Source organism: Eubalaena glacialis, chromosome 9 (genome assembly GCF_028564815.1).
Source record: "Eubalaena glacialis isolate mEubGla1 chromosome 9, mEubGla1.1.hap2.+ XY, whole genome shotgun sequence".
In the NCBI taxonomy this organism is placed as follows: domain Eukaryota; kingdom Metazoa; phylum Chordata; class Mammalia; order Artiodactyla; family Balaenidae; genus Eubalaena; species Eubalaena glacialis.
Window position 1 is genome coordinate 14,859,615 of NC_083724.1, and position 14,587 is coordinate 14,874,201.

Genomic DNA, 14,587 nt, shown 5'->3' on the forward strand with positions numbered 1-14,587 from the left:
TCCCCTGGGCTTTCCAGCTGAGGGAGCCCAGCATGAACTCCTACTTTGGAAAATATCTGAGTGGGCAGATTTGTTTGCCACATTGCCCTCATTGTCTGTCTTTGTTTATTCAGCTGAAAAGCTGTGCTTGTCTCTTATACAGTCAGGCGTGAATCTCAAGGTCTCAGAAGCTGTTAAAATAGGTGGAAAAATTGTTTTGGGAAGGCAGAGGATGAAAATTGTTATCAGATATTGACATGATGTGCAATGAACGCGCTCTCTTAGGGAAGAGCATAATGACTTTAAGGTTGTTATCAAGCACAACTCTGATAACATTTTCATAGCCCTGTTTTATTAGGGTCTTTGATTTAATGCAATTTTCCTGTCTTCTGGGTAAGAGACATTGATAATTCATTGGCACGTATGATTTGTTTTTGCAACAATAGAAAAGCAGGTTTTTAGGACATGAGCATACCATCTGGCCCAGGTAACGATAAATTTTCTCTGATTATAATAGCGTGCATATGCTCTTGGCATTTACTTTTCTGGCTATCTTTGTCTCTCAACTGGATTATTTCATTTTAGCAGGCTGCTGAAAGGTCTCTTTGCCTTCATTCTTTCCCAATCCATTCTTTGCATGCAGTCAGTTATATTTCTAAAATGAAGGTATGATAATGTTATGCTCTTTTGTATAAATCTCTTCCATGGCTACCCAGTTGCCCTTAAGAAAGCCCTTAACCTGTCACCACTCCTGCCTCCTATTCTATGTCAGAGCTATAATGAACTTTTCTCAGTTCTCTGTGCCCTGTTTTACTTCCAGGTCATTACACAAACGTTGGCGTTTGGGATATTCTTCCTCTCTACTCTTAGCATGGCTAAACCTCCTCATTCTTTATGTCCCAGTCTAGATTTCTTCCTCTGGAAAGTCTTAATTAGGTGTTTCTCCCTGTGCAGACACGTACCATGTTTTCCCATAACATTGTGGCGTATTTCCATTTTAGTACTTATCACACTATATTGCTACTTTGTTTTTCTCTGTATTAGACCTTAAGCTGTATAAGGGCAGGAACCTTTTCTTTTTTTCCACATTGTTATATCTTCAGCATCTAGAAATTATACTACTCATTTCTGGTACAAAACTAATATGTTGAATGATTGAATTAATAATCATGTGCATTGCCAAGAATCTTTAACGACATCAGAGAAAAATTACGATTTCTCTGTTTTCACGTTCTTGATATTTTTCTTCTCATCTTCTAGTCATATTCATTCATTCACTTATTTATTCATTTAACTATTCAACAGAACATTGCTTTGAACCTCTTCAACCTCCATACCTTGCCCAGAAGCATGTGGAAAGTACATGTGTGTGCTTCCGTTGTCCATCCTATCGAAACTTGGACTCTTTAATACACACACATAGAGTCCTTCCTCTCCCCACCACAACCGCCATGTTTTGCTTCCTTGTATTGCTTTCCCTCGTTACTATTTAACTCTTCTAACATACTAGATATTTAACCTGTTTAAGTTACTTATTGTATGTCTCCCCCTGCTATGAGGTGAGGGCCATGAGGGCATGAATTTTGGTTTGTTTTATTTACTGCTGCATCCGCAACACCTAATACAATGTTTGGCACATGGTGAACCGATATATATATATTTGCTGAATGAATGAATACATTCATACCCTTAAATGTGCGTCTCTTTCTTCTTTACTCTTTCGGTGCCCCTGATTCAGTCCTGCTTCCAGTACTGTGCTGTTTATTTTTTCTGTCTTTCATTTTTGGGACTTTTACATTTAGTCCTATTTTGAGGCCATAATCTTGGCTACCCCAGGCAAATCCTGTTTATCCATTTTATAGCCTCAGGTGACCATTACTCAACTTAAATCTGACTTCTGCATCTCCTAACCTGGTATCTGAAGCCCAAAGAGCCATGTATGTGTGTATTGGGGACGGGTGAGTATACATTCAGAGATAGATCAGATGTGAAACCTGTTCTTCTAGAACCTAAATATGACAAGTAGATAAATAACTATAGTACAAGGTTGAGTAGGATAATATTAATAATGAGGAATATTAATCATTGGGGAGAAATGTATGTCTTGTATAGCATATTATATTCAATACAGTATTTCATATTGTGTGAAATATATCAAGCTTCCAGAAAAGCATAGAAAGTAATATGGTAAGCATCCCCTGTATACCTACCTCTCAGCTTTGTAATATCTGAATTGTCTCCCACATTTGCTTCGGGTTTTTTTGTTTTGTTTTGAATTAAAATACTAGATATGACTAAAGCCTCCAGTGTTCTTTCCTCTTTTATCCAATTTTCTTCTTTCCCTACTTAGATGTAACTGCTATTCTGAATTTGGTTCTGTGTGTGCTTGTGCGTGTGTGCACACATGCATACACACACGCACACAATATAGGGTTGTTTTAATGTTTTAAACTTTGCATAATGGCATCTTCCCATGCTTTTTTCACTCAACATTTTTTTTTGAGATTTATCTTTGCTGGTTCATGTAAGTCTAGATTGTCTAAGTTGCTGTGTAGTTTACCACTATATGAATATACCACAGTGTATCCATTTTATTATTGATAGCTATTTCAATTAATGCTTTTCTTTACTATTTCAAATAAAGCTGCAATGAACTTGCCCATGTCTCTTTCTTCACAAATAGAAGGCTTTCTCTGGGGCAGTGTGTCGCAATTAATGTGCATAGGAATCACCTGGGTATCTTGTTAAAATGTAGATTCTGTCTCAGTTGGTCTGAGGTGGGCCTGAGAATCTGCATTTCTTACAAGTTCCCAGGTGATGCAGATCCATGGACCACACTTTGAATTGCAAGGCAGTAGTTGGTTGTGGCACATCATTATCTTTCTAGATACTGCCACGCTGTTCTTTGACGATGTCGTACAGGTTTATATTTCCATCAGGAGTGTATGAGGGATTTGATTGTCCCAGGAGTAGCCTCTTCTAGATAACTATTTAAGTGTAATCTGCAGCCATTCTCTTCTTAAAATTAGAAAGATTTTTGGGTGGGAAAACATGAAATAATAAAATTATTTCAGAGGATAGTTAGCTTAACTACAATATTTCTTAGGAATTGATCTAAATTATATAGATATATAGATTTTAATTAAATAATTTTCTAAAAATTCACTTGTTTCTTTTCAAATACACCATTTTCCGTTGTCAACCCAGACAGGGCTCAGGCTATAAGATGAACTATCCCAGATGCTGAAAGGGAAGGAGAACTGTGTGTCAGGCACCGTGCTACATTGTTTCATTTAATCCCCACATTTGTACAAGCTCTCAGCTAAGTATTACAGCCAGTGTTTGTAGTCTAACCTGTCTGGCTTCAAGGTTTATATGGGAAATTAGTTTACTGCTCTTAGTTTCAGTTACCTGTAAAAAGGGAGTAGATCAGATAATTAGATCCTTAACTCCCAGCACTTAAGATTTCCTAGCTTCTTTGATAAATTAAGAAATGCATACACACATATTGTATGATGATAGCTTCTACCCACCTGTTTTTTCTGTTATAATTAAAAAGCACACATAAAATGTACCACTGTAACCATCTTTTAAGTGTACAGTGTCAGGAGTGTTAATTTACATTGTTGTGAAACAGATCTTCAGAACTTTTTCATTTTGCAAATTTGAAACTCTGTACTCATTAAACAGAACTCTCCCTTTTCTCCTCATCCCTGGTTACTGCCATTCTACTCTGTTTCTCTGAATTTGACTCCTCTAGATACCTCTTATAAATGGAATCTTGTAGTATTTGTCTTTTTATGACTGATTTCATTTAACGTAATGACTTTGTTTCATCCATGTTGTAGTATGTGACCGGATTTCCCTGCTTTTTAAGGCTGCATAATATTTTATGGTATGTATATCCCACATTTTGTTTATTCATTCACCTGTTGATGGACATTTGGGTTGCTTCCACATCTTGGCTATTATGAATAATGCTGATATGAACAGGGGTGTGCAATCTCTTCAAGACCCTTCTTTCGCTTCTTTTGGATATATACCCAGAAGTGGGATTGCTGGATCATATGGTAATTCTATTTTAAAATTTTGGGGGAGCCTCTATACTGTTTTCCATAGTGGTTGCACCATTTTACAATTCTACCAACAGTGTGGTGACATCTTTTAATGGCACAGAAAGTAGCGAATGGGATATGTGAAATCAGAAGTGAAGTAGGAAGAATAGGTAAATTCTACTGGTGTGAAGGTAAATTTCATTTTGCCAGCATCTGTTTCCCTTAGATATTTTAGCTAACATTGCTTGCTTCTCCAAGACTATTATTATTATTATTTTTTTGATTGGGCTAAGTGACTTTATTAGAGAAAGCCAAGATGACGACAGACTTAAGAGTTGGCATTGGGGCCCTTCTTCTTGCCAAAGGTAGGCACAACATTGACAAAGCGCCGGTTGTACTGCATACGCCTCTTGGCCCGGCCCGTCATCTTCTTCTTTTTCTCTGGTTTGGCCACCTTCGGTGTCTGACCTCTTACTTTCCCGGCTCGGGCCAGGGAACCATGGACTTTACCTCCAAGCATGCGGCCGGCTACTTCCAGAGCGCTCAGAGCCTCCACCCCACACTGGCCCAGGGAAGCCTCATCCTCTAGGGGCGTGCCTGCCATGAGCAGGACTTGATCTTCTGGAGCGATGCCCTCCAACGAGGCTACATGAGCCTTGATCTGGGCGACCGTCTCCTGGCCGGTCACCTCGAGAGTGTGTAGCTCCTGGGCGCGGACAAAGAGCTGCATATTGGCGACTGAACCACGGATACCGCTGCCGCTACCGCGAAGATGGAGTCGAGAAAGAGGAAGGAGCGAGGGCGCGCACGACCTCACCGCCTGCTGCGTGTCACGTCACTCCAAGACTATTATTAATACTTTAGGAGTGGTGGAAGAAGCCAAATTATTTCTTTTTTTTTTTTGGCTTATTATTGACCACTGGTCCCTGAAAATTTCTGAGATTGTTAACTTCCAGTAGTGCTTTAGCAATGATTAGTGAAAGTTTGAAAGTTGTGCTTTGTATTGTTTGCAAACTTGAACAAGATCTTTGACATCTTGGTGCTCCCAAATTCTTGTTAAAAAAAAAAAAGAAGAAGCCTCCCAATCCATGTTTTAGAACTGTGACTTCTGACCATTTCAGTTTTCTTTTGAGGATCCTGTGAGTGTATGCGTGTGTTTTCGGAAGGAGGGACAATTGGATTCCACTAATGGTATGTACAGGAAGAGCAGGAGTGAGCAGTGGAGTTGGAAGAGGAGTTTCTTCTCTCTTGTGCCCTTATTTTTGAATCTGAAGTGTTACCCAAATGCTTAGTCATGATGATAAGGCAAAGAACTTCACAGCTTGCAGTGTAGAACAATGCTGATACTGTATAAGTGTTTGATAATAGTGAAGTGTGGCAGGAGAGTGGGAAGAATTTGTCAACATGTTTTGAGGAGTAAGAGGATTAGATAGGGAACACAAAGTAAGATAGCCCACATCCAGTTCCAAAAGAAAAAAGTGCTTCTTTCAAGTGTCCTTTGGAATAACTCAAGGCTCAGCTATTTCACTTGGCTCTTAACTTCAAATCTTTTAAACTTTTAGCACTGCAGACAGCTGCAGACAGGTATATTTTCCACCTTGCAGTATTTATTTATTCTGAAAGCAAGCAGACTTAATTTCACTTTATGACATACAGACAGGTATCTGTATGTTTGCAGAAGCAATTTTTGCTAGTGAGACTGCCTCAATTCAGATTTTCATGTTAGGCTGCTACGATATTTATCAGTAAATCTATCATCTCCAGTCTCTCCTCTCTAATCCTTCCTTCACACTTCTGCTAAGGATAATCTAATCCCAGCTGGGCTCCTTATGGCCATCTGACCTTGAGGAAATTATTTTTCTGTGCCTTCATTTCCTTATCTTATCCCCTGTATCACCTTATACCTACCTACCTTATTGATTCCTTGAAAGTTTTAAATGTCAGTGTATATAGAGTACATGAAACAGTGCCTGGTATGTAAAAAGTAAATAAGTAACAAATAATGAATAGTAGTAGAGAGTGTTACTATTGTCATTATTATTGTTGCTATTTTGTCTTTGTTGTTGTTTTTACTTCTGAAGCCCAATGCTGGCCACATCATTACTCTGCTCAAGAATTTTTCATATTCCCTTTTGCTTATAGCAAACTTTTTGGGTACATCCGAATCACTTTGAAACTTGTAAAAAATGCATATTCCTGAGTCCCCTGTCCCCCAAATAGAAATAGAGGTTTCTATTCAGTAGGTCTAGGATGGGACCCAGGAGTCAGAATTTCAATGTGCTGCCCAGGGGATTTTGAAGCAGATGGTACTGTGACCTTATTTGGAGAATCATTCCATGTAGGATGAAGTGCAAACTCCTTAGTCTGGAGTTCAGGGCCCCACTAAACCCTTTAGATATGTATTTTCTCCTATGTTCCTTCCTATTAGTCTGTTGAAACCATAGTAAGATTTTCTTTCTACTCATGCTTCCCTGTATACACCAGGTATTTTCCCAGGATGGTATGGCGTAATTTTGTGATCAAATATATATTTCTAGTAATCCATAAACCATCTATTTAATAACATGTTTAAAAATTGGCTGGGGATGAATGTTAAACTATAATATGGGACCAACCTTCCCTTTTTTGAAAATTAGGAAACAGTTCCTAGGTTACATCACTGGGTGCCTTAAGATAGTATTTTTAAATTGACCTTTCCTCTTGCTCTGTTTGCACTCCTTTTCTCTGAACTCATTTTTCAGGTATTATAATGAGCAAATAGTTCTAGCCTTTAAGTTGCTCAGCTGTGCTCTGTAAATAGAGAGCAAATCTAAGTCCCAACCTCAGAAGCAATCAGCAGTACTTGAAGTTCTTTTATTTTTCTTACCTTTTCTGTTCTGTTGCTACAAAATTAAGGTATTAATGAAATTATCTAGGGTAATTTGAGTGCATTCTGAGATTGCTGATCCCTTTTAGTTCTCAATTCTTGCAATTTTTAGTAACATCTAAGAATGCTGCTTTGTTAAAAAGATTACTTATAATAAAATTGTAGGATGGGGAGGAGAAGGCCCTGTCATAGGTGTTTTCTTTGCCTTGTCTCCTCTAATTTTTAAAACATTCTTATAAGTTAGGTATCATTATCCCAATTTTATGAAAAGAGGTCATGAAATTTAAGATCATAGAGCTTATAAACAGTGGTTTCTGTATTTGAACCCAGGTCCCTTCACCTCATAGACTGATCTTTTTCTACTATGGCCTGGAACCAGATTTCACATGTTAATTCACTTTCTGTATTTGCTCCCCTCCCCGCTCCTTACCTCCCCTTAAACTCAAGGATACTATAAAAATGCTGTAAATAAAAAAGCTCACAGAAATTCAAAGTTTGATAGAATAGTTATTCTTCCAAGCCATATGGGCAGTATTTGGTTAATTCTATCAGTGCATTCTGAATTTGATGGTGGCCTGAAAGAATAAAATGCACTTTCAAAAAGTAAGCAATTGACTCTTATTAAATGGCAAAATTAGGTTTTTTTTTTTTTTAAAGGCTTGAAAAATGCAAACAAATGGGAAAATGTTGGCACATAAAGAAAAAATTTTTGTTTAGGTTCAGGTAGCAATTTGGCAGTTCAGCATAGTCCATATCCGTAACCCTTGACTCCTAAATCACTACACTTCTTTTAGAGAGATACTGGAAATATTAATTAGCAGTATTCTTTTAGCTATGAGAATGCATTTAAATAAACAGATCCCAAATACTAAATCATGAGCATGCATGTTTAACTTTGAGCAATATATTAAGACTCTCCAGCCCAAAGCATATACAAGGTGTTGTGAGTCGCCAGTTGAGAATTATTTTTGTAGCTGGAGCAACTGTTTCCCCCTACCATACTGTTTGGCAGTCATTTGACTTGATGTTACTTTCTCACAAGGAAAACAGATTGAAAAAAAAAATTTGCTTTTAACAATACTAGGTGGAATTTCTTTCTTCTTCTTCTTCTACTACTACTACTACTATTATTACTGCTACTACTCCTTCTCCTTCTTCTTCCTCTTCTTTTTCTTCTTCTTTCTTTCTACCCTTCCTCCTTTTTTCCTTTCCCTCCTTCCCTCCTTTCTTTTCTTTCTTATTTCCTTCCTTCCTCCCTCCCTCCCTCCCTCCTTCCTTCCTTCCTTCCTTCCTTCCTTCCCCCCTTCTCTACCAAGGAAGAAAGCTCTGTGGTGAAGTGGAATGAGGAAGGGCATTGGAGTAAGATGAACCTGTGTTTGAATGCTGTCTCAACCACTTACTGTAACTCTGTGGCCTTGGGCAAGTACTTACCTTCTTTAAGTTCTAGTTTTCCTATTTATAAACAACCTTTGCAAGGTTGTTGTGAAGGTAAATGTTCATACAAGTAAAATGTGTGACAAAACCTGAGACATTGTAGGTAATAGTAAGTGATAACTACTTTTATTATAATTAATAATAAAGCTAACCTAGGGATTAAGATAAGAAGTTATATGAAATGGCCTGCTCTATTTTACCAGCAAACTATTGTGGTTGAGGAAACTCAGAATTGTATCTATTTTTAGCCAAGCAAAATATGACTTTCAATGGAAGACCTCATTCCACGTAGCTTAAAAATAGAGGCCTTACTCAAAAGAATCAAGGGAAAAACCATTAGAAATAATGAGACTTCATCAAAATAACTATGTATATATCCCAAGAAATCCAAGTTAATAAGTTCTACTAACTAAAACTAATTAGAAGAGATAATGGAAAAAAAGATCACAGTTCTAACCAGTACTGCTACCACTACCACTAATGATAAAAAGTTTAGGAATAATCTCACCAAGATATGTGTGAAACTCATATAAATATATTTTTAATTATGAAATTTCACTGAGAGATTTAAAAGAAGACTGAATAAATGGAGAGGCATGCCAGTGCTCATAGATGGGAAAATTGAATATCGTAAAGCTATCAGTTCTTAACACATTAACTTTTAGAATAAGTTGAATTACTGGAAAAATTACAGTAGGAACTTTTTTGGAGGAAATGTGGCAGAGTTCAGATGAAAACATAAGTACTATGAACCACTGAAAGAAAATGTAAAGGAGAATAGCAGTGAAACATATTATAAAGCTGTAGTTATTAAAACCTTTTTTTTTTTTTTTTACTGTACTGGCACAAGAATAGATCAATTTCAAAATCAGAAACAGATTCTGATGTGAAAAAATATATTAATATATGTTATAAAAAGGACCATAGTTTATTTAACAATTCACTGGTTGAAGGACATTTAGGTTGCTTCCAACTTTTAGTGATGATGAAGCAAACTGCCATAAACATTCACTTACACTGATGTGTGAACGTAAGTTTCATTTCTCTTGGGTAGATCCATATGAGTGGAATTGCTGGGTCATATGGGAGGTGTAAATTTAACCTTATAAGAAACTTGTTTTCCAAGTATCCCTCTCAGCAACATATAAGAGTTCTAGTTGCTCAGCATCTTTGTCAGCTCTTGGTATTGCCAGTTTTTTGAAATTTAGCCAATCTGTTAGGTATTTAGTAGTATGTCATTATGGTTTTAATTTGCATTTTCCTAATGAAAGATGTTGAACATCTTTTCAAGTGCTCATTTGCCATACACACATCTTTGGTGAAGGGTCTATTCTGACCTTATCCCCATTTTTAAATTACATTGTTTCCTTATTGAGTTTTGAGAGTTCTTTGTATGTTCTTGATACAAGTCCTTTGACAGAAATGTGATTTGCAAATATTCTTCCAGTCAGTGGCTGTGTTTTCATTCTCTCAGTAGTATTCCAAAGAGCAAAAGTTTTAAATTTATTTTAATAAAGTCCAATTTATAAATTTTTCTCTTACGGATTTTGCTTTTGGTGTGTATCTAAAAGTTCTTTGCCTGACCCAAGGTCAATCAGATTTTCTCTTATGTTTTCTTCTTGAGGTGTTATAGTTTTACATTTTACTTTTAGGGCTATGATCTCTTTTGACTTAATTTTTTACAGGGTGTGAGGTTAACTCAAGGTTCAGTTTTCTGCTTATGGATGTCCAGCTGTTCCAACCCCATTTATTGAAAAAAGCTTTTTTAAAAAAAATTTTATTTTATTTTTTATTTTTGGATGCGTTGGGTCTTCGTTGCTGTGTGTGGGCTTTCTCTGGTTGTGGTGAGTGGGGGCTACTCTTCATTGCAGTATGCGGGCTTCTCATTGTGGTGGCTTCTCTTGTTATGGAGCATGGGCTCTAGGTGCGCGGGCTTCAGTAGTTGTGGCACGTGGGCTCAGTAGTTGTGGCTCGCGGGCTCTAGAGCACAGGCTCAGTAGTTGTGGCGCACGGGCTTAGTTGCTCCGCGGCATGTGGGATCTTCCCGGACCAGGGCTCGAACCCTTGTCCCCTGCATTGGCAGGCGGATTCTTAACCACTGCGCCACCAGGGAAGCCTGAAAAAAGCTATTTTTTCTCCATTGAATTGCCTCTGTGCTTTGTCAAAAATTAGTTGATGATATTTGTGAAAGTCTATTCTTGGGCTCTCTATTCTATTCCGTTGATCTTTGTGTTTATTCTTTCACCGATAACACATTGTCTTGGTTACTGCAGCTTTAGATTGTCTTGAAATCAGTTATTGAGATTCCTCCAACTTTATTTCTCTTTGGCTATTCAAGTTTCAACCAAAAAATCCTGCTGATATTTTGATCAGGGTTCATCAGCTCTGTAGATCTAATTGTTATGGTATGTCTCTCCATTTATGTAGGTCTTTCTGGTTTCTTTCATCAGTGTTTTGCAGTTTTTAGCGTAAAAACCATACACATACTATTTTACTTTATATCTAAGTATTTCATATAGAGAGATGGCAAGAATTATCCATATTTTATAGACTGAGACACTGAAACGCAGAACAGTTAGACTTACTGAAGGTCGCGGAGATAGTTAATTAGCAGCATATTCTGGTTTTCAGGTGTCCTGGGTCTCTCTATTGTTTTGTTTTGTTTTGTTTTTTTAATTTAATTTTATTTACTTTTTTATACAGTAGGTTCTTATTAGTCATCCATTTTATACACATCAGTGTATACATGTCAGTCCCAATCGCCCAGTTCATCACCCCCCCCACCCCTGCCGCTTTCCCCCCTTGGTGTCCATATGCTTGTTCTCTACATCTGTGTCTCAATTTCTGCCCTGCAAACCGGTTCATCTGTACCATTTTTCTAGGTTCCACACGTATGCGTTAATATACGATATTTGTTTTTCTCTTTCTGACTTACTTCACTCTGTATAACAGTCTCTAGATCCATCCACGTCTCTACAAATGACCCAATTTCGTTCCTTTTTATGGCTGAGTAATATTCCACTGTATATATGTACCACACCTTCTTTATCCATTCGTCTGTTGATGGGCATTTAGGTTGCTTCCATGACCTGGCTATTGTAAATAGTGCTGCAATGAACATTGGGGTGCATTTGTCTTTTTGAATTAGGGTTTTCTCTGGTTATATACCCAGTAGTGGGATTGCTGGTTCTGTCTAGTGTTTTTACTACTCGTTTTCATAGGCAGAAGCTTCTTCTTTTTTTTTTTTTAAACATCTTTATTAGAGTATAATTGCTTTACAATGGTGTGTCAGTTTCTGCTTTATAACAAAGTGAAAGCAGAAGCTTCTTACAGTGAAAAAACGTGTACTTTGGTGTTATTTAGTTTGAGTTCCAGTTTGTTCTCCTGTGCTGGTTAGTTGTATGATTTGTTTCATCTGTCTAAGACTCAATTTCCTCCTTCAAAGAACCTTCCTCACAGGATTGTGGTGAAGACTAAAGGAGGCCATATGTGTAAAGTTTCTAATGTGAAGTTTGAGATACATACAACACATGCTCAATAACTGGTAATATCATCTCTGTTACTATTTGTAGTAAAAGGTAGTTGTTACAGCCTTTCCCAGAACTTGCTGTCTTGTCTCATTAATTAGATGAATTGTCTTTGAATTGTGGAAAACTGGCAGTGAGCCAGGGACAAGCACTAACAATATGGTCCTTAAAGCATGAGACAGAAATTTTTCAACAAAACCTATGTCATGCTACACTTTTTGTTTTCATATGTCTACCGTAAAGTAGAAGAAATGTTTTGCAATAGTGAATTGTGATTGGGAATTTTAATGGATATATTTTTATTTTAAAAGGTAAAGCTTTCTTTTAAAGTGGTAGCTTTAAAACTTTCCATATTTCTACAAAGCCTGGTTTAACTCAAAAACTCATCAACTTTAATATTGTTTCCCAGCTTTGCAAAGATTTGTGACCTTACACTGGCATAACATAAATGTGAAATATAATTTGAGAATCAGTGTTATGCTAGAGTAGGACCTTTTATAAAAATAAGAACTCTATGTTGATAATTCCTTTTCCCTAGAATGAGGCCTTTCTGAGATTCCTGTACTCTAAACCTACAAAGATGAAATATGGACCTAATAAAAACTACGTTTTGAAATAAATACCCCATACACTTAGGAAATCAGGTCTATAGTCAAGACAGTATAATTTGTTGTTGTTGTAATTTTCTGTTCTTTTGATGTGCAGGCAGAGGTTTGAATGAAGTATTCCTATTCTTGTTTCCAAAAATTATTTTTCCTTTTCTTTTCAACTTGAAAATCAGGAGAGATGTTATTTTTGTAGATGCTATCCTAGGTTTGTGAAAAAGCATGAAGTTTTATGTTGGATAAATTCAAAGTTGTTTTCCTGGTCTTTGTTTAAATAGAGTAGGATTTTTAATGATCAATCTCAAAGGGAAATAAGCAATTGTATATGAAAAGGGGTTGGAAATCCTATAAATCTTTATCTTTCATTTTTTCCCTCTCCTCCCTCATTCTACACAGGAGCAATTACAATCCAAGACTTTAGTTGAAGCCAAAGGAAAAAGAAAAATTCTACTTCTTTTAGTTAAATAGCATTTTAAATCCTAAAATGTTCCATAACTCCTTATGCAGTAATCAGCTGAAGCGTTAATCAGTTCTCGCTGTCTTAATTGTAACATTAGCTTTGAAAAAGACTGAGTTATTAGTTGGGTCCCATGTTGACTTTAGTGCCACAGTCCAGCTAAAATCGTTGCTTGTGGTACAACCATGGCTTCCCTCTAGCAAAATTTAAGAATCTAGTCTAGTAAAACCTCATTGCTTTTTTTAAAAGTTTTTTTTTAATTTTAAAATTTATATCCAATAAAATTTACTCATTTGGTTCTCAGTTTTATCAGTTTTGACAAATGCACAGTCAAGATACAAAACAACTTCATTACTCCCTCAAAATTCCCTTGAGCTTGTAGTTAGCCCTTCCCCCTACCCCCCCCCCCCCCCAATTCCTGGAAAACCCCTGATCTTTTCTCTGCTCTTATAGTTTTGCCTTTTCCAGAACATCATGTAAATGGAATCATATAATACGTACCTTTTTGAGTCTGGCTTTCTTCATTTAGCATAATGCATTTGAGGTCCATCACACCCTTGCATGTCAATGCTTCCTTCCTTTTCATTGCTGAGTAGGATTCCATTGTAAGGAAGTACCACAGCCTATCCAGTTCACTAGTTGAAGGACATTTGGGTTGTTTCCAGATTTGGGTGATTATGAATATAGCTCTATAAACATTTTAATACAAGTTTTTGTGTGAACATAGGTTTTCATTTTCCTTGATAAATACCTAGGAGTAGAATTGCTGAGTCATATGATGAAGGTATATTTAATTTATAAGAAACTACCAAACTATTTTCCAAAGTGTCTGTACTATTTTGCATTCACAGCAATAGTTTTTGAAAGTTTCAGTTCCTCTGCATCCTTCCCAGCAATCGATATTGTCATTTTTTTGTTTTGTTTATTTAACTTGAGCCATTCTAATAGGTGGGTATTCATTGCCTCTTACTGTGTAATTTGCTCTTTGACTTCCATTCAGTAGATGCTGTTATAATGGTTGCACTGTGTGTGTAGAGAATACTTTTAAACATTAGAATACAGTTAATAGAGAGAGAGAAAAGAAGGAAAAGGAGAAAGTAGAGGAATAAGAGGTTATTCTTTGGGAAGTTGGGAAGATGTGTTTTTTTCTTTGGCTTTAGGGTACAAAGCAGGAGATGGTGACAATTGTACCAGTATGATGAGTGCCGACATAACTCTTGTCATATGACCTCCGTTCATCAAGCTCCCCAAATATTTTATATCCTAGAATCAGCTTATTCCCATCTAATGATAAGCCTGAGAAACTCAATTTCTCCATAATTATCAATGACCTCTAGTTAGTGCCTTACAAAATAATTATGTTTTCCTGAAGGAGATACTAAAGTGTATTTATTTTTTACTTAAGTGTATATTTTCAGATAATTTTAAACTTACTAAACTTGAATTTTTAATGTTTTAAATTTTCATTATAAGATTAAGTACTGAGTCTTAATATATTTTAAATACTTATCTTCTAGTTTTTGCTGCTTTGAGATTGAACAGAAGATGCCATCATTATTATAGTACATTTACTATGTCTTCTGAATATGGGGAAGAATGAAAAGTTTTAGAATAGCCCAAAGCAGTTTTTCTTTCTTTCTTTTTTTTTTGGTATTCTTAATAGA

General features: G+C 36.5%; 2 protein-coding genes across 2 annotated transcripts in view; one reads left to right on the plus strand and one right to left on the minus strand.

Annotated features, from left to right (window-relative positions):
* The window catches only part of MEGF9 (multiple EGF like domains 9), an 85,279-nt gene that overhangs the window by 21,521 nt on the left and 49,171 nt on the right, over positions 1–14,587 (plus strand). The window lies entirely within an intron of this gene.
* LOC133098246 (ubiquitin-like FUBI-ribosomal protein eS30 fusion protein) lies at positions 4,316–4,864 on the minus strand. The gene has a single exon (XM_061200995.1). The coding sequence runs from the start codon at positions 4,762–4,764 to the stop codon at positions 4,363–4,365; it is 402 nt and encodes a 133-aa protein (XP_061056978.1). The 5' UTR covers positions 4,765–4,864; the 3' UTR covers positions 4,316–4,362.